Below are 27,231 nucleotides of genomic sequence, written 5' to 3'. Positions count from 1 at the left end.
TGGCTCCGCCCCTCTGAGAAGGTATATAACCCATCGATCCGGGACAGCCTCTCAGTGCGGGAGGAGCTACTGGTGGGCACATTCTAGCTGACAGTTCTTGTTAACTACCGTTTCGACTGGATTGATTGGTATCAATTTAATCAGATAGATTTTTTTTTACGATGGAAGCCGTTTTAAAACCAGAACCCTCGATCTTGACCGGCAGGCGCCAGAGGCTACGGCAATATTTGAGCATTGGCTCAATTTTTTTGAGTCCTCCCTCAGCTCCTTCGCCGCCGAGGTCTCCCCGGAAATTAAACAGCGTCTCCTCAACGCCCGGGTGAGCCACAGGATTTTCCAGCTCATCAGAGATGCGGCCTCGTACACGGAGGCAGTGGAACTGCTGAAATGACAGTTCGTGAGGCTGGTGAACGAGGTACTCGCTCGACACCTCCTGACCACGCGGCGTCAGCACCAGGGTGAATCACTGGCTGAATATCTGCCTGAGCTGAGAGTACTCGTCCGCAGTTGTAACTTTAGGACTGTCACAGCTGTCGAGCACGTGGAGCTGATGGTCCGGGACACCAATGTGGCAGGTGTCCGGTCCAGCGACATCCGGCAGCGGCTTCTAGAAAAGGGGGCCCTCTACCTCGAGGAGACTATGAAGCTGGCTACCTTGCTGGAAGTGGCCTTCCAGAGCCTGGATGCCTTCCCATCCGACCACGCGGCATTCTTGGGGACGTCGGAGGCGAAGCCATTGCCCGACCCAGGCGTGCTTCATTCCTGCGCTGCGCAGCAGCCATCCAGCTCCAGAGGACCATGCTGTTACTTCTGCGGTCAGGGCCAGCACCCCAGGCAGCGTTGCCCGGCTCGCAACTCCACGTGTAACGAGTGTGGCAAGAAGGGCCACTACGCTAAGGTATGTCTAGCTAAGCCTAAAAATCAAAAACTAAAAGCCTGTCAAGCCCAGTCTGAGACTCACAGACCCCGCAGTGTGGCATTGTGCCTGCCCGGAGCGCCCTCTGCTGACGCGTCACTCGCCGTGTGCAGTCCATGGGGGCCGCCATCTTGGCCGACGTCATCGACTCCGCCCGCCACGTGCGATCCACGGGGACCGCCATTTTGTCCGACTTCATCGACGCCGCCATTTTGCGACCAGCACAACACTCATCGCCATTAACTCAGCTCCATTCAACTTGACCAGTCCCGGCCTTGCCATCTTCAAAGCTCGATGATGGCCATCAGCCTCAACGGGCAGGAGACATCCTGCCTCTTCGACTCCGGGAGCACGGATAGCTTCACACTCCGTGCAGATCCGGGGGTACTGCACCGCCAACCTGGTAATACAGGGCGTCGAAAATGCCAATTTCATACTCTACGTCCTCCCCCATCTCTGCGCCCCTCTCCTACTGGGTTTAGACTTTCAATGCAACCTCCGTAGTCTAACCCTGAAGTTCCGGGGACCCCTGCCCCCTCTCCGTCTGTAGCCTCGCGACCCTGAAGACCGCCCCTCTCGCTCTTCGCGTACCTCACCCCAGACTGTAAGCTTGTCGCCTCCCGGAGCAGACGGTACAGTGCTCAAGACGAGGCCTTCATCAGGTCAGAGGTCCAGCGACTCCTGTGGAAAGGGATCATTGAGGCTAGTAATAGCCCATTAAGAGTACAAGTGGTGGTCGTCAGTACCGGGGAGAAGAACCGGATGGTAGTCGACTACAGTCAGACAATCAACTGGTACATGCTGCTTGATGCGTACCACCTCCTGCGCATATCTGACATGTTCAATCAGATTGCGCAGTATTGAGTCTTCTCTACGGTAGACTTGAAGTCCGCGTACCACCAGCTCCCTATCCAGTGGGAGGGCCGCCAATAACCTGCCTTTGAGGCAGATGGCCGTCTCTTCCATTTCCTCAGGGTCCCCTTCGGCGTCACCAACTTTGGTCTTCCAACGAACGATGGACTGAATGGTCGAACAGTACGGGCTGCAGGCCACGTTCCCGTATTTGGATGATGTTACCATATGCGGCCATGACTTGCAGGACCACGACGCCAACCTTCAAAAATTCATCCGCACTGTCTGACTCCTTAATTTGACATATAATAAGGAGAAATGCATTTTCCGCACAATCCGGCTAGCCATCCTCGGCTATGTCGTGGAAAACAGAGTTCTAGGGCCTGACCCCGACCGCATGCAACTCCCCCTTCCCCACTGCCCCAAGGCCCTGAAAAGGTGCTTGGGGTTCTTCTCCTACTATGCCCAGTGGGTCCCCAACTACGCGGACAAAGCCCGCCCACTCATTAAGTCCACCACTTTTCCTCTGACGGCTGAGGCCCACCTGGCCTTCAACTGCATCAGATCCGAAATTGCCAAGGCCACGATGCACGCCGTGGATGAATCCATCCCGTTCCAGGTGGAAAGCGATGCATCTGATTTTGCCTGGCAGCCACTCTGAACTAGGCAGGGAGGCCTGTCGCCTTTTTTCCCCATACCCTCTATGCCTTCGAAATTCGACACTCCTCTGTTGAAAAGGAGGCGCAAGCCATTGTGGAAGCTGTGCGGCACTGGAGGCATTACCTGTCCGGCAGGAGATTCACTCTCCTCACAGACCAATGGTCGGTTGCCTTCATGTTCAACAATACGCAGTGGGGCAAAATTGAGAACGATAAGATTTTGCGGTGGAAGATCGAACTCTCCACCTATAACTACGATATAACCAGGTATCGTCCTGGGAAGCTCAATAAGCCCCCAGATGCCCTGTCCCGTGGCACCTGCGCCAATGCGCAGGCTGACCGGTTACGGGCTATCCACAATGACCTCTGTCACTCGGGGGTCACCCGGCTTCTCCACTTTGTCAAGGCCCGCAACCTGCCCTACTCCACAGAGGAGGTCAAGGCCATGACCAGGGACCGCCACGTCTGTGCGGAGTGCAAGCCGCACTTCTATTGGCCAGACAAGGCCCACCTGGCGAAAGCCTCCCGCACTTTTGAACAGTTCAGTATGAATTTCAAAGGGCCACTCCCCTCCACTGATCGTAACGTGTACTTTCTCAACGTTGTTGATGAGTACTCACATTTTCCTTTCGCCATCCCATGCCCCGACATGACCTCTGCCACAGTCATCAAGGCCCTGCGCAGCATTTTCACCCTGTTCGGTTTCCCCACTAATATTCACAACGATTGGGGATTCTCATTCATGAGCGATGAGCTGCGTCAGTAGTTGCTCAGTAAGTGCATCGCCTCGAGCAGGAGTACCAGCTACAACCCCAGGGGAAACGAGCAGGTGGAGAGGGAGAGTGCTACGGTCTGGAAGGCCATCCTTCTGGCCCTACGGTCTAGAAGTCTCCCAGTCGCCCGCTGCCAGGAGGTCCTCCCTGACGCGCTCCACTCCATCCGGTCACTAACGAGACCCCTCACGACCATCTATTTGTCTTTCCCAGGACATCGGTCTCCGGGGTCTCGCTTCCAACCTGGCTCAGGACTCCTCGGCCGGTACTCCTCCGGAAGCACGTGAGGAGCCATATGGCAGACCCCTTGGTCGAGAGGGTTCACCTCCTCCATGTGAACCCTCAGTATGCATACGTGACACAACACGATGGGCGGCAGGACACAGTCTCCCTCAGGGACCTGGCACCCGCGGGTACCCCTGCGCCCACCATCACCTCACCGCTTCCTTCTACCTCCCCATCTACCCCATCAACTCATCCGGGTCCATTAGCACCGCCCCTATGCCGTCACCCTGTCTGTGAGAACGACGTGCTCCCGGAGTCGAAGGTCTCGATCTCGGCGCCTACACTGCGATGTTCACAGCGGACAATACAGCCTCCTGTGAGACTGAACCCGTGAGTCCACTTCACCCCGCCGGACTTTTCTTTAACGGGGTGACTGTGGTGAGCCACGTATGGCTGCTGAATATATTATTGTATTTACTCACTGTTACTGTTGTTGTGTTGATGTTATTGGCTCTGCCCCTCTGAGAAGGTATACCCTTCGACCCGGGACAGCCTCTCAGTGCGGGAGGAGCTACTGGTGGGCACATTCTGGCTGATTAAAACCACAGTTCTTGTTAACTACCTTTGGGATTGATTGGTGTCAGGCACGGTGGCACAGTGGTTAGCACTGCTACCTCACAGCTCCAGGGACCCAGGTTCAATACCAGCCTCAGGTGACTGTGTGGGTTTCCTCCGAATGCTTCGGTTTCCTCCTACAGTCCAAAGATGTGCGGGTTACATGAATTGGCTATGCTAAATTGTCCCTTAGTTTCCAAAAGGTTAGGTGGGGTTACGGGGATAGGGATTGGATTGGATTGGATTTGTTTATTGTCACGTGTACCGAGGTACAGTGAAAAGTATTTTTCTGCAAGCAGCTCAACAGATCATTAAGTACATGGGAAGAAAAGGGAATTAAACAAAATTCAAGAAAATACATAATAGGGCAACACAAGATATACAATGTAACTACATAATCACTGGCATCGGATGAAGCATGCAGGGCGTAATGTTAATGAGGTCAGTCAATAAGAGGGTCATTTAGGAGTCTGGTGACAGTGGGGAACAAGCTGTTTTTGAGTCTGTTCGTGCGTGTTCTCAGACTTCTGTATCTCCTGCCCGATGCAAGAAGTTGGAAAAGTGAGTAAGCCGGGTGGGAGGGATCCTGATTATGTTGCCCGCTTTAGCCCAGGCAGTGGGAGGTGTAGATGGAGTCCATGGATGGGAGGCAGGTTCGTGTGATGGACTGGGCGGTATTCACGACTGTCTAAAGTTCCTTGCGGTCCTGGGCCGAGCAGTTGCCATACCAGGCTGTGATGCAGCCCGATAGGATGCTTTCTATGGTGCATCTGTAAAGGTTGGTAAGGGTTAATGTGGACATGCCGAATTTCCTTAGTTTCCTGAGGAAGTATAGGCGCTGTTGTGCTTTCTTGGTGATAGCGTCGATGTTAGTGGACCAGGACAGATTTTTGGTGATGTGCACCCCAAGGAATTTGAAACTGAGGTGGAGGCGTAGGCTTAAGTAGGATGCTCTTTCCAAGGGCCGGTGCAGAGGTCGAATGACCTCCTGCACTGTAAATTCTATGATTCTATAATAATGCATTTCTTGATGCTATTATTATTCAAAGCTTGAAATTCAGGACTGAGTTTTCACTCTGTTGGCAGGAAGCAGGTGTTGGGCCTGTTTCCGAGTCCCACGGGAGGAAAAGGTTACTTGTTAGAATTTTGACCGAGGGTGACACGGGCGGCGCAGTGGTTAGCACTGCTGTCTCATGGCACCGAGGACCCGGGTTCCATCCCAGCCATGGGTCACTGTCCTTGTGGAGTTTGTACATTCTCCCTATGTCTCCGTGGGTCTCGCCCCCACAACCCACAGGGATGTGCAGCGTAGGTGGATTGACCATGCTAAATCGCCCCTTAATTAGGAAAAAATAATTATTTAAAAAACAAGAGTTTTGACCAACTCGTCCCCTTCATGGTCACAGAAACTGGTTCCCTGTCTAATTAAGGACTGCTACTTTTGTGAAAGTCCGTTGAGTTAATTGCTAATCAAGCATTTAACTGGGCCGCGGCGTTCCTTCCCTAGGTGGAGTGGAATACTCACCACCCCATACTAACCCCCACAACTGTCGGCCAGTCAGAGGCTGGCAGGTGTGCATTGTGTTTCCACACTACCAAGGTGGCGGTGGCTGCCACCAATAATGCATCCACCTGAGGTTGCTGAGGGAGCCAGGCCGCTGGTGAGTGATTACAGGAGGAGGTTGTGGCAGAGGGCAGCAAGGGCAGTGCGTGGCTGTCAGCAGCAGCACTGGAACCCGACCCTTCCAATGCTCGTTCATCAATCAGACACCAAAAGGCTGACAATGAGGCCGCTCCCCCAAGTGAAGTCCGATTGAGTTTGCTTTTTGGGTGTCCTGCAAGGTGAGTCTCCCGCAGTCACTTTTTTAAAAATAAATTTAGTGTACACAATTCATTTTTTCCAATTAAGGGACAATTTAGCGTGACCAATCCACCTAGCCTGCGCATCTTTGGGTTGTGGGGGCTAAACCCACGCAAACACGGGGAGAATGTGCAAACTCCACATGGACAGTGACCCAGAGCCGGGATCGAACCCGTGAGGCTGCAGGGCTAACCCACTACGCGACCGTGCTGCCCCCTCCCACAGTCAGAGACTCAGGAGAGCATTGTTCAGAGAGCACTCCACCCCTCTATTTTCATTTGTTCCTGCTAATGTTCCAAGTTCAAAACAGATAAGCGAGACTGAGAACAGCCTGTGTAAAATTTGGATCTCCAGTGCCACTGGTTTTATAGTGGTTCCCATCTTTATCTTATACGGTCAAGTCACTTCAATATGAAAATATCTGTAGCTGCAACCCCAGTAGACATTTCAAGTATGTTTTTGTTTCTATGGTACATTTTATCTGCGTTTTGCAGCACTTTACCTGATTCTTGTTAAATTATGGCTGAACGTGATTTGAGTAATACCAGCGGTTTTACTCTTGAGCTTTTAATTATACTGAAGGTCGTGAGGCGCAATTTCTCATTCCTCGCTTTGTACTGTAACCAGAGAATCGTTTCCAGTCCTATCTGAATTTCAAGCCCCCAGAAGCAAATGCTTAGATATTTTACTTAACGGCATTTCACACTTAAAAGCCTTGTCTTTGTTGTGTGTTCGAGATATACTGTACAGCATGTGTAAAATTGTTCCTCCAGGGTGAATTTAAGATCTGCAGTTTACAATTATCATTGCGGTTATGCAGAATCAAATTTACAAAGTTTGAACAGAAGGTTTCAGTGAAACCTGGGATAAAAAAAGTCGTGGGGGAGAGCAATTTTATTTATTCGTTTACCGTGGGTGCAGATAGTGCACCATATGGTAACCCCCTCCCAATTGGTTATGGGACACCTTCACAAAATGCAGACATGTGTGGAAATGCATACGTGCACTCCGTAAGGTGAGGGATGACGGAAGAGGCATATTTTTCCTGTTCCGTGACGACATCAAAGTTAGGTGGATTTGATGTCTTTGACAAACTTTCCCAACATTCCCAGGATTATAAGCCTCCCACCTACCTCCCTGCACGGGAGCCACTTTCTGTTTGTTGGACTCTTGTTTTGGTCCGTTATGCGGAAGTTAAATGAACCTGCAGCAATCACTCCGCTGTGATACAAAGTTTACACTGTGACATGACAATGTTGGCTTCAAGTGCCTCTGTAGTTTGAATGTTAAAAATAGGATGGCATGTAAAACAGGGATTGAATGAACTGTCCTATTTGCATAGGAAACCTTGGCATTAAGTTGATATTAATATTTAAGTATCTGAAACAAATGTTCCTGATTATGTTACTAGTGTATTGTTATTATGCTAATATACTCCATGGCTCTGTCTCTTTGCTGGTGTTAGACAAGTGAGTTTGTGCCAATGTTATAAGATATCTAGATATGCGGGGATATTAAATGCTTTTTAATCCTTTCTGGAATTCACCATTCTCTTCATATATTTTTAGACTTCACCGGGCTGACTTTCAGCTTGTGAACTAAAGTTTAAACTGGACTGATTAAAGTGTTAACTCCAGCCACTGCTTGGAGTAACAGTCCTGGTGCAAATGGAAATGCAGGTCTGTTTCCGCTTGTTCACAAATGAAACTTATAAACTGGAACCAGTTATATAGTGCCAGAGTTTCCAGTGCAGAATGTTTCTGAAATGGTCCCTTAAATATTCAGACTGAGGACATTTCACCCTCCAATGTATTATTAACCAAGGGTTTCAAGATAAATAATTAATTGAGTGTGTTTTTCCTTCACAGCCGTAATATTTTAACCATATCCAGGATTGACTTTAAATCTTAGCAGTGTAACATTAAGCCCTATTAATCCGCATAGTCCCATGTTGGTCTCTACTCCATGCTGAATTAACCAGCTTCAACCAGGGGGGCCCCTTAATTAGCTTTAGTGTCCCTGAGCTAGGGAGTTAAAAACTGCCAGGGCTCCAGCACTGACTGTTACTCCTGCTGGGAAGTGTGTCTTTGCCATTCCTACACCCTCTTTCCTAGCTGAATGATCTTACTTTCAACATTTCACAATTTGTCAATGCTGGTATTTTTATACACCCTTCATAATAACTGCTATCTAATTCTGCATTCAATTCCTCTTTTAAATTTCAGCAGGCTTTTTACTACCTTGTGCTCCATTTTCAAAAGTTCTCGTAAAGGGGGAAAAAGGCTTGAGCATAGCCAGGCATTCCAAAAGTGACCGTTTCCCAATGTACGCAGAAGATAAGTGCATCCAGTTAATTTGTTCGATTTGGGGAAACTATAGTCAAGGTCTCTTTCTTTTTGTACGGAGCACAAACCCAGTGATAACCTTCCCCTCCGAAAGCAGCTCAGAATTAATTTTACAGCAATCGAGTTACAGAAGTGTGGCATGAATATAACAAATAGGTGTTAGAGCTGTCAGCAGGGGCTTGGCACTTTCTCTGCCTCCTGTGGAGCTTCAAGAAAATTACAACCTTACAGGGGAGTGGAGGAAGGTGGGACTGGAACTGGAAAATACAATGACTTTTGATTCTGTTCACCCGAGCCCTGAAGTTATATTTTAACAGTTGAAAGGGGAGTAGTAACCGATAATGCTTGAAAATCTGCAATAAAAAGAAAAGGCTAGAGACCAACAATGGCTTAATCAGTATCTGAAAAGGCTAACATTTCAGAATTGTCACTATAGGAAAGATCACACTTTAGCCAATACATTTTAATGTTTTAACAAAGCACGTTTTATTGTGATATTCTCAATTCATCACCTCAAATTGTTTCAACCAACAACCCCACCAGGAGTAAATTTGTTGTCACCATCTAATCTTTTATATTGGCCTTGTTTTAACTCGAATTCTTGGAGAGCAGTATCTGTGTGCCAGTGGCTTGTTTGTGCACAGTTTTATCTGCTTCTTGATTCCAGCGGTAATAACATTGACACAGTTAATTTTTGTAGGCCTGCTAGTGTGTCATTAGGGTGGTAATTAGAGCTGAAAAAGTACTGGTTGGGGTGTGAGGGGTGGCTCATGAGTGTCCCAGGATCACGTCTGAATAAGCATGGGTGTAAGTGTCCCTTATTGTCGTGTTGCTCAGTGTATTTTACAGTTCAAATGGATACAGTTTTTTGAATCAATGCACAAACCTACCGCAGAACCTCCACTTTACTGAAATCTCAATGGATCGTACTAGTTTGGAATTCATCGGACCTGTGTCAGGATTCACCCTCCTGCCTTTGGGACGTAAAGGAAGAAGGTTGGGCATGTGAGGTTGCACGCTGCTGGTACCTCTGGATGAAGCTTAAGTTGTAGCCCTGATGGTGAATTGGTTTTAATAATCATCTGCTATCCAAGGTGGGGTTTGGAGAGTTTTAATGCAACATTTGAGACTGGCATTATGTCAGCAGCAAGTTATTTATTGAGCTGAAAAAACTGAACTGAATGGACCTACTCCATAATAATATAAAAGAAACTTAACTGGCTAATGCGTGGGTATTTTGGGGTTACAGTTCACCGGGTTATGAGTTTGTGGTATTGGCTGGAGTGGGAGTTTGGATGGGGACGATTGAGAACAGTTATTGAAGATTGAGTTACTCCAAGCAGCAGGGTGTAACAAGTCGTTCTAAATGAGAAATATAAGGCATTGTTCTAATGTCTGATAATTAAGAAAACTTTTGTAATAAAATGAGAAATTAATTAATTTATGCCCAACAAATAGCCTGGGCTATTTTATGGAAATAGTCTCAAATGAACAAGCGTTCACAAGCTTCAGGGCATTTATACTGGTAAATGTAGCAGCTCCTCTTTGATGTAGGTAGGAAGGAGGTATTACAATCACAAGTGTCTAGACAGAAATTAGCAGCCAGATGTTCCTTCATGTGGAGGCCATTTAGGGGGATTGAAAAAGGCCTGTGTCTGGCGTAAATGCCCCATTATTTAGTTGTTTTTATATTGGTGTCAATGGGCTGCTTTTTGTTGTGTGTGGCTGGTTTTTGAAGCATTGATGCAGTGCACCATCGGTAGTTCCAGTATAAACTGGTCATATTTGCTTAAACAAAAACAATGTCCAGCGAGACTCAATTTTGGAAAAAAGGTGCCAGCGTGGTCATTATTGTAATGAATATTCAAACAATTTTACAATTTGCTGTGAAGGTTTGAGGGAGAGAGCATTGTCTTAACAGTCTAAAATCTGTGACCATTTTGGAACTGTCCCGGTCTTGTTTTTTCGCGAGTGCGACAGAAAGGTCCACAAAATCAGGCTTGATACCTGCCGTAGCTTGGTGTTGGGTCGTTATACGAGTACATGTCTCCATTCCTGGCTGCCTCTCATGGCCTCTCATGGTTGCGTGGGCAGTTTCCAAATGTTTTAGTTGGGCTTCTCTCAGGTTTTGAAGATTTGGCTGAGGAAGCAAGATAAACTAATGCTTGGAATAAAATGGACACTGTAGAGCACCAAAAGAAAACTTCACATTTCTGCATGTCTCTTTCTCGCTTCCTCCCATTGCTCATGCACAAAGCTTTTAAACAAAGCTGATTACATACTTTAAAAAAAGTTATTTCTTGATACTTTCCTGTCCCTGCATCGTAAGGTGTTCTGACTCTGATATGGAAAGCAATCAAATAGGATAGTTTTGATCAAATAAATGGAGCTTCCCTTCCTGCGTTATTGATTTACTCCGTAATATTGACAAATCAAAGAATTATGTTGGCAGGAACTCATTGTAAGTACGGTCCCGAGTTCAACTGCGTATCCTTTCTCGACATCTTTTCAACAAATATAAATAGCTGTCGCATACACAAATAACGGAAAGTGCAAAGGTTTTCCTCTTGTGGGCAATGAAAGAATAAAGGTTTCTTGGGTCAAATGAAATGTAAATGAGTGTGAAACCCATCAGTCTATGAATTCATACAGAAATCCATTGAGAGGTGTCTACAGCATCAACAAGACATTTCCATTTTGCTGTGCTTTCTATCTTGAGACTGGTGAATGAGTGCTAAAATCTCATTGTCCTGGATAGGGCCAGAATTCATTAAACTCATTACCACTTAAGACTTCTAGCAGCTGTCAGAGAGAGGGGGAGAGAGATGGATAGAGGCAGAGTTTCATCTGGATTGAATTTAAACAGGTGCCAGAGTTGAAAGTACATCGCTCACATGCACCACCTAGCCTGACTGTAGAACAAACAGTGTTGTTTGTAAAGACTCAGTCATCATTGAGTAATTTAAAACAGGCAACAGATTCTCTTGTAAAGGATATTTTTCAAATGATTCCAATAAAATCCCTGAGTTTGCTAAGCTCAGAGCATTTATGAGATATTTATTTATAAGAATGTGTGAAGTGCCATTAAGAGAGTCTCGAACATGACCTACTGAGAGAAAACCCACTGCATAGCGGGGATATGAGAATTATTATGTAATTACCAGGTCTCAAGATTATTATCTTGTGCCTAAAATAAAACATTTAAACTCAAACGACCCTTATCTCCTCAAATACTAATTACTTCTTTATCGAAAACTACATGCAAATGCTCTGGTTCTGCAGTTTTTAAAACCTTTGTCTTTCTTGGCCAGATTTTATGTCTTATCATTGTGTAATGTACTGAATGGAGAGAATATTTCAATTAGTAATAAGAATGAGGGCAACATCTAGCCTTTGTACTGAATGAACACAAGGAAATTGGACTTCCAATACAATTTATCGCTTTATCACTTGTAAACCTGCAGTGAATTCTCCAATAAGTCCAGCACTGTTGACGTGTGTTGTGTAGGAACACTCAGAAGTCAGCTTATTAATGAGATGCTCAACCAACATAGAAGCCTTTCTAATGGCATTGCAGCATGCGGATTGATTCAAAAGCATAGAGCTGTATTGTTCAACTTGCTTACAGCTTATTTATTTTTCGCCCTTCCCTTTTTTGGGGAAAAGGCTGCAGCAGCACTTCTGTATTTTGCACAGAATTCCATTTGTACAGAAAGCATCTATTTCTTATCAGGGCTATGATAATATCATTCTTTTACCCAAGTCGAGCCATCTCGCAGCTAATGCCTTAAATGCCTGATTTCACTGGGTTTGCTTTGCGACTTTGCCCAGGTCAAAGTTCACAGTGGTCAGGAGTTATTGGTGATGGGTTAAAGTTCACCATATTCAGGAGGGCTGTCTGCTGCAGAGCAAGCCCTACTGGGAGGGGCAGGGGCCCTACTGGGTTGCCTTGTAATTTTGACCAGTGAATGGTGGCTACTCCGGGGATGTGGAGATTTGAGCAAGTTGTTATTGCTTCATTGCATGAGATGATGCAAGTTGAATCTGGCTTGAATTGTGGATCCACCTGTGCTACAACAAGAGATGGCTGCATTGCAGGCAATAGATAATGGCTGGAATTCTCCGGCTATTGGACTCTCTTTTCCCGCTGGCAGCGCACCCCTGCCGCTGGGGTTTCCCGGCGGTGTTGGGTAGTTACAATGGAAAATCCATTGACAATCAGCAGGAGGATGTAAACCCCATAGCCAGTGAACGAAGCGCAGTCGAGAAACATGCGGCTGGGGGAGCGCAGAGTCTAGCCCAATGTTAGTAACGTCCATAGGGAAGACCTCAGGCAAACCGAGCTGGAGCGTCCGTCATGAAAGCTCCCGCTGTTGATGCCATAGTGTTGTGCAGAGGCACGGGGGAATGGCACTAAGCCAAGAGGCTTGCTGGAGAGCCTGTGCAGACATGTTTGACCAAATATCTCCCCCCTGCACTGTAGCAATTGTGTGAAATGCACAGTACAAGGTGTGTGAAGATTGACTTAGGGGTGCTTGGAGATGCGTTCAGCAAAGCCACAAAAGAGAAAGTCTGAGATCTCCAAGAACGAGCAGTGGTGTCTGGTCATAGAGACCCTATTGCTGCTATTGGAGCTCCGTCTTCTCAACTGGATTGTATACAGAAGCATAAGAATGGATGGAAAACTCTGAAGCAGAAAAAGCTCAAAGTAAGTGACTGCAGAAATACTCCAAAACACGTGGGGTGTAACTGGAATAGGGCACTGGCTCCATGTACACATCCAAGAGCATCTTGGTCAGTAACCCGAGGCACATTTTTTCCCCCAGAAAGATTGCACAACATTTATTGATCAATCAAAGTAAAAACATTGTTGAACAAGCTAACATTTTTTTGGAACTTGCATTTTCTCCCCTGAGTAAATAAACTTAATGTCCATACTAACATCATTGTTTCTAAATATTTTTAAAAAAATAAATGTTTTTTATTGGGTTTTTGAACAAATTATATTTACAGTTTTGTACACAGAATAAAATATAAATATATATATATATTTATATATATATATAGAAGAGAAGAAAACTAAACTAACAAAAAAAACGGGTAGGATATTGTGCACTTGTTCAACAGCAACTCTGTACAGTTAGCAATATTTTTAACACACGTAGAAAGGCGAACCACGGGGGAGGGGGGGGGGGGGGGGGGGGGGAAGGAAACTGGGGAGGTGCATATACATTTGGGTGCTGGAGAAACAATTGCATTAGTTATGTCCAATTCAGAGAGGGCAATATGAGCATAGATCTGGTGTTGGTATTGTTACTTGCTTCGCCCGGACGGTTTTCACTGCCGTTGTCATCTTGCATTCATCTCCTCTTCGGCTGTTCGTCCCGGCTTTTGTCCATGCTTCCCTTGCTCTCTGTTCCTGTGTTTTCCAAGTTTGTTATCATCTGCTCTCCTTCCGGCTATCATTCCCTTACCTCCCCCCACCCTCCCCCTCTCTGGTTCCTCCCTGTCTCCTCTCTTTCCCCCCCCCCCCCCCCCCCCCCTCTCCTGTGGTTCGCCTTTTTTTTCTCTTAGATTTGGCTGTCCCCACCCCCGGTTTATCCCTCCCTCTCACACCTTGGCTACTTTCCCCTGATTCTTGGCTACCTGACTATTCTTCTGTTTGTTCGTTGGCCGCAAACAAGTCCGGGGACAGTTGGGTGAATGGCTCCCATGTTCTGTGGAAGCCGTCGACCGACCCTCGGATGGCAAATTTGATTTTCTCAATTTGGAGAGATTCTGAGAGGTCGGACAGCCAGTCTGCAGCTTTGGGTGGTGCAGCTGCCCGCCAGCCGATCAGGGAGGCAAAGGCAAGGGTGTCCGCCCTCCGCCCCAGGAATAGATCTGGCTGGTCTGATATGCTGAAGACCGCCACTTTTGGGCAAGGCTCCACCCTCATTCCCACCACTTTGGACATAGCCTCAAAGAAGGCTGTCCAGTACCCCGCAAGTCTGGGGCAAGACAAGAACATGTGGGCATGGTTGGCCGGGCCTTCTTGGCTCCGTTCACGTCTATCCTCCACCTCCGGAAAGAACCTACTCATCCAGGTTCTTGTTAAGTGGGCTCTATGTACCACTTTTAGTTGCATCAGGTTGAGTCTTGCTCACATGGAGGTGGAGTTGACCCTATGCAGTGCTTCGCTGGAGAGTCCCCACCCTATTTCAATCCCCAGGTCTTCCTCCCATTTCTTTCTTGAACTCAAGGTACATAACTGACAGAACCACAAGAAGATCCTCAGAAGCTCTCGCAAATTGCCCACCTTTAAATCTTGCTCATACCCTCCCATTCCAATAGGTTATCTCTCAGAACAGGTGGTCAAAACTTTTATCTTCATAGGGCACAAGCACACAGTATGGATCCTTTATTGGGTCATATAGAGCATTTAAATCCATATTCTCCATGTTTTGAATGCATTTTGAACTGTGGATAATAAAGCTTATTATCCACAGCTTGAGGTTGGTGAAGTGTAAGACTTGGAAAAAAAATGAGTGAGCAGTAAATAAAAGCCTAGTTGAGCTGAGATGTTTGTGTTTTGTGAACCACATCTCGGAAGCTCCATGTTTGTCGGGGCCCTTGGGTAGGTGCATACATTACACTGCTGAGTAACTCCATTTTCTTACTTTGGTATTTTTCTTCAAATATGATGCTACGTGTGTACTGAGTGGGCACATAGTATACACACGTGTGCACGCACGTTCACTTTTCCACACAATGTCATCAGACGCAGGCAGAGAACCCTTGATTATTAGTGGATTGCCTTTGCTGTTCCATTGTGCTAGCTACAATAATCTAAAAGGCCTCCTTTGTGATGCAAGCTTTGGTGGATGCCCTGGCTGACTCAATGAGCGGACACGTTTTCTCAACATTTTCAATGTTGAATTAGTGCACCATGCACTATTTATACTAGCTGTATTCCTGTCACGACAGTTAATGAGTGACTCAGTATTGTTACTACATGTTGCAACACCTCCAAGAAAGCAGTGATTAAAGTTGTGTGCTTGCAAAAAATGGGGGAGAAGGACTTACAGGGCTGAGAGGGAATTAAAAGCTTCGTCTGTAAAGAAAAATTATGTCTAATAATTTGGGGTGTGGGCGGGGGTTACACAAGGTTGATGATTCATTGATGGTATGTCAGAAAAGTGTGCTGGATTTAAATCATAACCGCCTTTATTATAGTATCCGAAGGGAGCATTGCTTTGGTGTTCTCAAAGTCAGCGGCAAATTCCTTTACATGCCGTCAGAGATATCATTATCCCCACAGTAAAATATTTCACAGCAATGAACTTCCTGCCCTGCAAATAAACACAACTAAGAAAATGTTGAGATACATAATTGAAAACCATTGACACATATGAACGGGAGAAAATGGCAGCAAATCCTGTAATTATTTTTTGAACACATTGCTATTATACCAGACTGAGGGAAGAGACTTCAACTGCCTTTCTCTTTGGACTTGAATCCTGGAATCTGTAAACCAGCTCCTGGCCTCAGGGTTCCCAACTGTATCTGCGATTTAAAGTGCTGATTTAAGAACAAAACTTGGCAGAAGACTGACAGAATTCAAATTCATTGAACCGAAAATTGAAAATGAGCATGCAAACATAATGAATTAGGAGCAGGAGTAGCGCCCCCCCTGCTCCGCCATTCAATAAGATCACGGCCGACTTCATTCCCAGTAACTGCAGCAAAGAAACTAAGTTCTATGCATTTCTCCACTTCAGCATTGTAATATTTGGCATTAAAAGAAGTTGAGCAATTAATGACGAAAAGAGGATTACTGTCCTCTTCTGAAAGCACTTAAACAAGATAGCCTCTTTAATTGTTCCAGCAGTTAAGTGGAAGGCCTTTAATTTTTAAAACTTAATTCATCTCCCCTGACACACACCTATATTCTGAACTATCAGGAAGCCTATTTCCTCGAGCATGTTAATGAATACTTTAAAGTAAAAGTAAAGTCACCATAGGTCCTAAATGACCATAGGCTGCTTTTCACCACACCACAGGCAAGGGGCAAGGTTGAGAAGGCAGGCCTTCATGAATATTTAATATATTGAGATATAGAGAAATACAGCACAGAACAGGCCCTTCAGCCCACGATGTAGTGCCGAACTTTTGTCCTAGGTTAATCATAGAATTTTGGACGCTAAGGGCAATTTATCATGGCCAATCCACCCAACCTGCACATCTTTGGACTGTGGGAGGAAACCGGAGTACCCGGAGGAGACCCACGCACACACTGGGAGGATGTGCAGACTCTACACAGACAGTGACCCAAGTCGAAATCAAACTTGGGACCCTGGAGCTGTGAAGCAATTGTGCTATCGACAATGCTACCGTGCTGCCCTTAAGAAGAAATTTATCTACACTTCATTATTCTACCCTAATCCATGTACCTATCCAATAGCCGCTTGAAGGTCCCTAACGTTTCCGACTCAACTACTTCCACAGGCAGTGCATTCCATGCCCCCACTACTCTCTGGGTAAAGAACCTACCTCTGATATCCCCCCTATATCTTCCACCATTTACCTTAAATTTATGTCCCCTTGTAATGGTTTGTTCCACCCGGGTCTCTGACTGTCTACTCTATCTATTCCCCTGATCCTCTTATAAACCTCTATCAAGTCGCCTCTCATCCTTCTCCGTTCTAATGAGAAAAGGCCTAGCACCCTCAACCTTTCCTCGTAAGACCGACACTCCATTCCAGGCAACATCCTGGTAAGTCTTCTTTGCACTTTTTCCAAAGCTTCCACATCCTTCCTAAAATGAGGTGGCCAGAACTGCACACACTACTCCAAATGTGGCCTGACCAAGGTTTTGTACAGCTGCATCATCACCTCACGGCTCTGAAATTCAATCCCTCTGCTAATGAACGCTAGCAAACCATAGGCCTTCTTCACAGCTCTATCCACTTGAGTGGCAACTTTCAAAGATCTATGAACATAGACCCCAAGATCTCTCTGCTCCTCTACATTGCCAAGAACCCTACCGTTAACCCTGTATTCCGCATTCATATTTGTCCTTCCAAAATGGACAACCTCACACTTGTCAGGGTTAAACTCCATCTGCCACTTCTCAGCCCAGCTCTGCATCCTATCTATGTCTCTTTGAAGCCGACAACAGCCCTCCTCACTATCCACAACTCCACCAATCTTCGTATCATCTGCAAATTTACTGACCCACCCTTCAACTCCCTCATCCAAGTCGTTAATGAAAATCACAAACAGCAGAGGACCTAGAACTGATCCCTGCGGTTATCCACTGGTAACTGGGCTCCAGGCTCATATATATGTTAAACGCCCGTGTAACTGTTCCAGTCCAAGTTCTGTATGTCCTCTCATTTCCCTGGCTGATTTTTTCAGTTTGATAGTATAGAATAGTGTGTTAACAATTCTTCAAATTTCCGGGGTGTAAGAACATAGGAACATAGGAATTAGGAGCAGAAGTAGGCAGTTCAGCCCTTCAAATCTGCCAGTCAATCAGATCATGGCTGATCTCTTCTTGGCCTCAAATCTACCTTCCTACCTGTTCCCCATATCCCTTTAACCTGTTTTTTAAAATCAGAAATATATCTATCTCCTTCTTGAAGCCAATTAATGACTCAGATTCCACTGCACTATGGAGCAGCGGGATTCCACACATGCACCATCCTCTACGAGAAGTAGTTCCTCCTCATCTCAGCTCTAATTGTAACATTTGGAATTGAATTATTTCCTTTGACTATGTTATGATATATAGCGATTCATGCATTACAGTGTTACAATAGCATATAATGATCCAATAAGTTATTACAGTTAACTAGCTTTGGCTTAATAAATATGGTTGTTTGATTTGATTTATTATTGTCACATGTATTAGTATACAGTGAAAAGTATTGTTTCTTGCATGCTGTACAAACAACGCATACTGTACATAGGGAAGGAAGGAGTGACATTTATTTCCAATGTCTATCTGGAAGTAACTTAGAACAAAGAAGGTTATGAAGGCATCAGATAAAGGTATTCAAAATTAGAAGATGTTTTGGTGAGGGAGAAAGGATTTCCACTGGTTAATGTGCTGGAATAAAATCAGACAGATCACCTGGCAACTACCTAAGCACAAAAATGACAGTGGCACAAGCTGACACCCCTGCAAAGTCCTCCTTACTAACATCTGGGGCTTGTGCCAAAATTAGGAGAGCTATTCACGAGACTAGTCAAGCAATAGCCTGACATAATCATATTCACAATCACACCTGAGAGCCAATGTCCCAGATACCACCATCAGCATCCCTGGGTATGTCCTGTGCCACTGACAGGATAGACCCAGCAGAGCTCATGGCATCAATCATTGATGGGTAATGAAATCTCCGCTGCTTACTATCTATCTATCTATCTATCTCTATCTCTATCTCTATCTCTATCTCTATCTCTATCTCTATCTCTATCTCTATCTCTATCTCTATCTCTATCTCTATCTCTATCTCTATCTCTCGCTCTCGCTCTCTCCCTACTGGGAAGCACGGTAGCACACGTGGATAGCACTGTGGCTTCACAGCGCCAGGGTCCCAGGTTCGATTCCCCGCTGGGTCACTGTCTGTGAGGTGTCTGCACGTTCTCCCTGTGTCTGCGTGGGGTTCCTCCAGGTGCTCCAGTTCTCTTCTCCCCCCCCCCCCCCCCCACAGTCCAAAGACATGCAGGTTAGGTGGATTGGCCATGATAAATTGCCTTTAGTGACCAAAAAGGTTAGGAGGGGTTATTGGGTTACGGGGGTAGGGTGGAGGTGAGGGCTTAAGTGGGTCGGTGCAGACTCGATGGGCCGAATGGCGGCCTCCTGCACGGTTTGGTCTACGTTTTATGTACGTTCTACGTTCTCCATGTTGAAGATATCGGAAGAAGTATTGAGGGTGGAAAAGGGCAGAATATAGTCTGGATGGGGAATTTGGTTTCTTGGTAACACCATTATCAATCAAACTGATTGAATCCTGAAGGACACTTCTGCCAGACTGAACCTGTGGCAGGTAGTGAGAGAAAAACCTCCTGTTGAGCTTACCAATCCCCTGTCACAGATGCTGTCCCTGACCATCGCGCAGGCTTTGTGAAGGCATTCCATCTTCACACTCCGGATATTCTCCAAGTTGTGTGGCACTTAGATTCAGAACGGATCTAGCATCTTGAAACAGAGAATCCATGAGGCATCATGGGCTATCAGCAGCAATAGAATTATATTGACTCACAACCTGTAAACTCATGGTCTGGTATATACCTCACTCTGCCATTACCATCAAGCCATTTGAATGCAGGAGGGCAAGGAGCAGGACCATACATTCATAAAATGAAACATCAACCTGATGCAGCTACAACACAGAGCTACTTGTTTGTCAAACAGCGAAAGCAGCATACGATAGAGGACCTAAGTGATCCTACAATCAGTAGATCAAATCAAAGCTCTGCCATCCTGCCACATCCAGTTTTGAATAGTGTTGGACAATGAAACAATGAACTGGAGGAGGAGGCTCTACAAATATCCCCATCTTCAATGATGGGGGAAGCCCAGCACTTCAGTACAAAAGAGAAGGAATTTGCAACTATCTGCAGGCTGAATTGCTGAATGGATGATCTACCTCCGCCTCTTCCTGAAGTCCCCTCCATCACAGATGCCAGTCCTCATTCATTTCAATCCACTCCAAATGAAACAGCGGAAGGCTGTGACATTCCTGCGGTAGTATTGAAGACTTGTGTCCCAGAACTAGCCATGCCTCTAGACAAGCTGTTCCATTACGGCTACAACACTGGCATCTACCAGTAGAAAATTGCTGAAGTATGTCTGGTCCACAAGAACCAGACAAATCCAATCTGGCCAATTGTAACTCTTTCAGCCTGCTCTCAATCATCAGCTAATTGATGGCATGCGGCATAGCAGTGCTATCATGCAGCACTTGCACAGCAATAACCTGCTCAGTTTGACCACTCAGCTCCTGACCTCAATACAGACTTGGTTCAGGCATGGATAAAGGAGCTGAACTCAGGATATTTGGCGAGAATGTCCTTGAAATCAAAGCAAAATTTGACTGAATGCGGCATCAAGAAACCCTGGTAAAATTGATATCAACGGGAATCGGGGAAACTCTCCACTTGTTGAAGTCGTACCTAGCCGAAAAGAAGGTGGTTGTGCTTATTGGAGGCCAATCACCTCAGTCCCGGGACATCATTGCACGTGTGTATCTGAGTAGTTTGTCGGCCCAACCATCTTCAGCTGTTTCATCAATTACCTTTTCTCCATCATAAAATCAGAAATGGGAATGATCGCTGATGATTGCACAATGTTCAGCACCATTTACAACTACTCAGTGATTGAAGCAGTCCATGCCCAAATGCAGCAAGACCTGGACAACATTCAGGCTTAGGCTCGTGTGTGGTGTGATTGTTACTTGCCACTTAAGAGCCAGGCAATGACCATCTCTGAGAAGAGAGCATCTAAATATCACCCTTGACATTTAATGGCATTACCATTGCTGAATCCCTGAATATTAACATCCCTGGTGTTACCATTGGCCAGAAACTGAACTGGGCTAGCCATATAAATACTGCGGCTGCAAGAGTAGTCAGAGGCTGTGAATTTTGTAGTGAGTAACTCACCAACTGGCTCACCCAAAGCCTGTTCATCATCTACAAACAAAGCACAAGTCGGGAGTGTGATGGAATACTCTCCACTTGCCTGGATGAGTGCAGCTCCAACAATACTCAAGAAGCTTGATACCATCCAGGACATATGAACACAGGATTAAGCCATTTAGCCCCGTGAGCCTGCTCTGTAATTCAACTCGATGGCCAATCTTCTACCTCAATGCCATTTTCCTGTGCTATCCCCGTATCCCTTGATGCCATTAGTGTCTTGAACATACTCAAATAACCGAGCTTTTACAGCTCTCTGCATTGGAGAATTTCAAAGATTCACTATGTTCTGACTGAAGAAATTCCTCCTGATTGAAGTTCTAAATGGCTTGCCTATTATTCTGAGACTATGTTCCATGGTTCTCGATGCCCTATCCAGGGAAAACATCCTCAGCCGGATTCTCTGTCGGCGGGATCCTCCATTTCGCTGGCAGTGCACTCATGCCCGCAGATGTTTTGACAGTGTGGACTTGCCCACAATAGGAAACCACATTGGCTGGCTGCTGGACAGAGGATCCCACTGCCAGCGGGGGCGCACTGCACCAGAAAACGGGTGCGGCGGGACGGAGAATCCCGCCCCCCTATCTAACAAAGCAACCCACTTGCTCAACACCTCATACACCACCTTAAATATTCACTTCCTCACAATGACAGCAGTGTGTGACATCTTCAAGAGCTCCTTCTCCAACACCTTCCATATCAGGGACCTCTACTACCTTGAAGGACAAGAGCAGCAGATGCATGGGAACATCACCTCTTGCATGTTCTCTGTCAAACGACACACCACCCTGTCTTGGAATTATATCACTGTTCCTTCTCTATCGCTGGGTCAAAATCCTAGACCTCGCTTCCAAACAGCACTGCGCGTGTATGTATGCCACAAGGACTGCAACGCTTCAAGAAGGCAGCTCACCACCACCATCTCCAGGGCAACTAGGAATGGGCAATAAATGCTGCCTTAGCCAGCGATGCCCACATACTGTAAATGATTAAAAAAAACATAGGCTGCAGTAGTTCAAGAAGGCAGCTCAACACCACTGTCTCCAGGGCAATTAGGGACAGGCAATAAATGTTGGACAGGCCAGCGGTGCTCGCATCCAATAAAAGGGTTAAACAAAAAAACAAGGTTTTGTGGAGTCAGAAGCTCATCACCAAAAATAAAGGCAGTGGTTAAAATAATTCCTTTCACACACACTAAACTAGGACAGGAAATGTTCTACTAGAAGCGGTGGTCTAAGAAGAATTCACAATTGCTATTAAAAAGGAAGGAGACAAACATTTGGAAAATGAAAAGGCCAGGGTAACTACAAAGGAGAAATCCCTTTTTGAGATCGAGCAAAGGCATAACAGCCTAGATCTGTGTTGTAAAATTCTTTGTACCTTTAAATTGGCAAAGGGATGGTAATGCTGATTTGATCTTACTGGATGCATTCGTCAAATTGTTTAAATCTATTCTCACTGCTTTTCTCACTGAGTGTACCATTTAAAAAAAATCTAGTTTCCCTGAATGTATAATCTGCTGAAAGTTGAAAACAGTGTTGTCATTTTCAGCAGGCTTTCGTCGTTTGTTAATGCAGGAATTTGCAGAAGCGGGGTCAGTGATCCAGTAATGACGCGATTATCACCACAAGTATTTACAACAATTATTTTGTGTGCACTTCAAAGTAGATAAAGTCCAGTAGAAAACGCTGTGAAAGCCAGATTGTAAAACGTGCAATACTGCAAGCAACCCAACCCCTAACATGGTGAGATCTTGGAGCATGTTGTTCCAGTGTGGGGGCAACAGTTTTTTTTGACCAGAAATTGTTTTTTTTTGTTCTGGTATTTTAAACTGAGGAAAATTGAAGCCATGTGTTAGGCGGTTGTGTTCAGCATTGCCACTTCGACTCCCTGCAGTGACCCCCCCTCAGTGACCAGTATGTTGATTATTGCTAATTGCAGTGTTTGCATACACCAACACACTTTTAAAACATTTTCTTTAAAAGTCCAATTCTTTTATCATTCGACTGTTCTCAAATAATGGCAGTAACCTAGTTTGTGAATATTGCAAATTGGACAAATTTCTTGTGATGGGTTTGTGTCGCTACTGTGTGTGATCACTGTCACAGATAGGGTCTGAGGCTGAGTGACTCTGGATTTGCTATTTTACAAAAGTCGACATCAACACTTCTGAGAATAGCGGATGAACAAAATGATGAATGATGATAAATACTTGTGGCAGATCATCCAAAGACCAGCTCTAATTTGGGTGAGCTTGTTTTAGCTTAACCTTTGTCCTCACAAGACCATCATAGCAATAGTATCTACCTGTTGTGTGGGCTCCTTGAACAGTAGATTTAATCAACATATGAGCTCCATACTTAAGCAAAGAAGGTTATTGCTTGACTGCATAGTTAAAGGACCCATATGTACTTTGATTGGTCTGAGCTCAGATCATTCAATTGGTGTAGTGGTAGAAAGATGCAATGATACGTTGTGGTATGTAACGCAGCTTAATTGAGTCCGAGTTCTCCTGTAACGTGTCAGTGCATTACTTGAATAGTTAATAAATGCATCACAAGGGAGGTATAATGGATTTAGTTACATGTTTACCTCTAGCTTTGCATCAAAATCAGATAGGTTTTAACCCCTTATCCCTTACCCCCACAGCAATGGTGGAGGATTGGCTAAGAGTACAGATGGCAGACTGGTTTCTTGGGCATCTACTTGAGCTTATTAATGAAGGTCTCGCATGGACATCTAATTATTATGGGAGCAGAAAAGGTCACAAGTGATGAGGAAGGCTTCCGACCTTGATTTGGCCAGTTTTCTAGCTGAAAATTGTTGTAGTCTTGCCGTTGAGGCGCAAGGCTTTGTTGCACAGTGAATAGATTGGTTAACCTTTAAATGACTGGAAATGCTCCACATAGTCATTTTCCCACTAATTGTTTTATTGTATAAGCTAGACAGAAAGGACCACTGTGCTGTTTAGAACACAAGGACATTTCACATTCAGGATGGTGTTTAGTGATAGAATAAAACGGTGAAAAGATGTTTGACCTAAGTTATGCTTTGTATGTATTTGTAAATGTGAGTACTATTTTTGTGGGATATTGGGATATCCAAGCAAAAACATGATGTGGTGAAACATTCTGATTGTTCTTGTTATTTTTCACCATCATAATGCAAGTTTTATTATAAATATTTGTGTAGTTCCAGTTTCATTGACTATTCTGTCTTCGAATTTCTTTTCAGGATTTGGATTAGAGTTATGCACTTGAACTCCTGTGGATTCACCTAAATTGTGAACACCTCAAACACTGTTTGCTTGTTATACTGAAAGGAATTCATTAATTAGCATCGCTGATGTCCCTGATGGACAAGCACAAAGTGAAGCGGCAACGATTGGATCGAATTTGTGAAGGTAAGCAGATTGGACAGTCATTTAGTCTTTAGTAGTATTGAAGTGATAATTGGCAAATCCTTAGAACATTATTAGATCATCTGATAAACAACCCTGGCAGTTTTTCTAATTTTTAGTTGGAAGAACAATTTAAAACTAGATTAGATCCTATGTTGTATTTGCTTTAACCATAATAGCACTGTTGGGTTGCTCAATGATGGTCATAAAGTTTTGGATTTAGGCTTCACTCCAGAGACATGACTACATAAACTCGGCTGACACCTCAGTGCTGTATTGAGTGAGTTCTGCATTAATGGGGGTACTATCTTTTCAATGTTGCATTCTGGTATGTATTCAGACAAACATAAAACATTATTTGTAGAAAGCAGGAGAGTTCTCCGGGTGTCCTGGCCAACATTCCTCCCTCGATCAGCATGACCAAAACACATTAACCTATTGTTTGTGAAAATTGGTTGTGTGCACAGCAACATGTGTTATAATGCAAAATAAGTTGGCGGCAAAATGAGGCTTCCGACATTCTGAGCATCGAAAGGGTGCCATTTAAATACAATTTATTTTAGCGCTGCATTGTAAATGAGGTGATAACAATGCCCTATTAACATAATGCAGTCACCTCAGCCTTGACCGGAAGCTCATTTCTGGTTTGCATGGACCTATCCAAACCCCACACTGCAGAAAGCCACAGTATTATTTATTGGGAGCCATGATGTGGAGATGCCGGCGTTGGACTGGGGTGAGCACAGTAAGAAGTCTTACAACACCAGGTTAAAGTCCAACAGGTTTGTTTCAAACACGAGCTTCACCTGAAGAAGGAGCCGTGCTCCGAAAGCTCGTGTTTGAAACAAACCTGTTGGACTTTAACCTGGTGTTGTAAGACTTCTTACTGTTATTTATTGGGAGCAGCAATGTAGACGTGTAGGTGCAGGAAAACAGGCAGATCTACCTGATGAGTGGAAAGGAAAATGGGATGGGTCGTAAAATGGTGGCGGGGCAAATAATGGGCGTAATGTATAATGGGGCAGCTGACCTGATCCAGCTTGTTTTACGTCCCTATTGAAGTTGAGATAATGTTTACCCCTTTTGTTGGCTCAGTCACAGTAATCAACACATCTCCAAGAGATCACTGGGTTGAACAGAGGGCAAAGTTGGCCATTTCTAGTAATAGATGCAATATTAACAGGACCATCCGAGTGGACAGATCTCTGAGTTAACAAGCACCAGCCTGTGAAAACTTTGGAGTCTTCATTCATGCTTCGTAGAATAAAAATAGATTTTACAATTTCAGTGAACAGTATTTCGTAGCTGTATAAACCTGTCTATGAAATTCTCTATATGCTTTGAACATTATTTGGTTATAACAGAGGACTCTTGGACCTACAGTAGGTATTCTACTTCTATCGATTGAAGTTATGGGAATGAGTAAGCACAAATGTCCTGTAGAAGCTGGACATACAGATTTATCCATATCGTTTGGGTCAACTATTCCTATATTATGTTAAGTAACTTGAGCTAATTCTATGAGTTTACACGTTCTAGATTATTATGCTCGTAGATGATTCAATTGTGATATGATAGCAAACAAAATTCTGCTGGATCTGGGTTTTCTGGGTGCCCACATCTGACCTTATTCCGACTGCATCCGAGAGGAGTTTAAGTTAATCAGGACAGGCAGTAGCCCAGAGGCAGCTATATAGGTGCGTAATTATTTCTGCCTCTGAATAGCCACAAGTGTAAGATCACATTCCACTCACTCAGCGGTTGAAAAGAAAGATGTGCCCCCACTATTAGGAAAATGCTATTATCTGGTCTCCTAAAGCACTTTCATGTTGTACTCGGGGCACTATGAAGTAATTTAGATGCCTCCAGTAATATTTGTTTCATCAAGACATTTTCTACATCTTTTTTTTTGTTTAATTGTGACAGACAGACCTCCCAGTGTGCAGTTCATGATCCTGCATGATGAGCAAGTCCGGACTTTCAATGTGCAACTTTCATTATGCAACGACTACATTGCACTTGCCATTAATTGATCATGATTTGTGTAGCCCTATTTTGAACTTGTGCTATTTACATCCCTTTAAGTTTGATTTAGCAAGGCCTCTGATTCCAAGGATAAATTTGCGCTTGTTTCTTGCGAGTTGAATTTTTTTGAGCCATTTTAATCCGTTGCAGTATAGCTTCTTGGCCAGAATGAAAAGAACCATTCAGTGGGTTCGCACACCACCACCACACAGAACCAGAATGTCTCAGCTTCACTCTCCATTCCCCATAAAGATGGTCAGTTTTAGCTGTAGCTTTGGAACGTTTGCCTGTAAAGCCTTCAGGACAAGAATAGGAGAAAATCAGCTGCCAGGCTTCCTGTTCCCATTGTTATGCAGTGGCCCCTGCTGGCAAGTGGACTGTATGGACAATGATTGAGGAGCGCGCTGGGCTTGGCTGTGATTCTGCCTCTGGTCAAGTAACCTGTTAGTATTCAATAGGGTTCAAGAGTACAGGATTGGAACACGGGTGAGGTGCTGGCAAGTAACTGGCACTCGCAAAACCGTGCCCCAGAAATGTAATTCCTAGACAAACTGCTGAACATGTTCTATTTAATCGTATTATACACATTACAGCCATAGCTCATTTGTAGTTTGGCAAAGGCCCTTCCTTGTGATTGTTGTGGGGGGAAAACAATGCTGCTGTGTGGCAAGATGTGAAAGAAAGGCAGTGTTCCCATGGCATGGCTTTCATTTGTTCTTTGCATTTGTATCAAAAATACTTAAAGCAGCTTAACAGTCCCTTTTGCCCATCGTGATATGTTAAAGAAAGTTTCATCTACATTGGAGGGTAATCGTGCTTTGTTGTTCGATAAAGCCAAGTTTTGAAGCCAAGTTAAAAGAGAACAAATGA

At 44.9% G+C, this 27,231-nt stretch overlaps 1 protein-coding gene and 1 long non-coding RNA gene across 4 annotated transcripts in view; one reads left to right on the top strand and one right to left on the bottom strand.

Annotated features, from left to right (window-relative positions):
- Positions 1-27,231, top strand: part of LOC119979467 (C-terminal-binding protein 2) — a 352,842-nt gene that overhangs the window by 128,717 nt on the left and 196,894 nt on the right. For all 3 annotated transcript variants that reach the window (XM_038821726.1, XM_038821728.1, XM_038821729.1), the window contains one exon: positions 24,171-24,339. In XM_038821726.1, coding sequence (XP_038677654.1) covers positions 24,282-24,339 — 58 coding nt within the window. In that variant the 5' untranslated portion in view covers positions 24,171-24,281. The remainder of the gene's footprint in view (positions 1-24,170; positions 24,340-27,231) is intronic.
- LOC119979468 overlaps positions 14,374-27,231 on the bottom strand; it is a 52,154-nt gene continuing 39,296 nt past the window's right edge. The window contains exon 6 of the long non-coding RNA XR_005463731.1: positions 14,374-15,791. This is a non-coding gene — a long non-coding RNA (uncharacterized LOC119979468). The remainder of the gene's footprint in view (positions 15,792-27,231) is intronic.

This window comes from Scyliorhinus canicula, chromosome 16 (assembly GCF_902713615.1).
Source record: "Scyliorhinus canicula chromosome 16, sScyCan1.1, whole genome shotgun sequence".
In the NCBI taxonomy this organism is placed as follows: domain Eukaryota; kingdom Metazoa; phylum Chordata; class Chondrichthyes; order Carcharhiniformes; family Scyliorhinidae; genus Scyliorhinus; species Scyliorhinus canicula.
The sequence above is the reverse complement of the archived record's forward strand: the minus strand, read 5'-3'. Positions and strand labels throughout refer to the sequence as shown.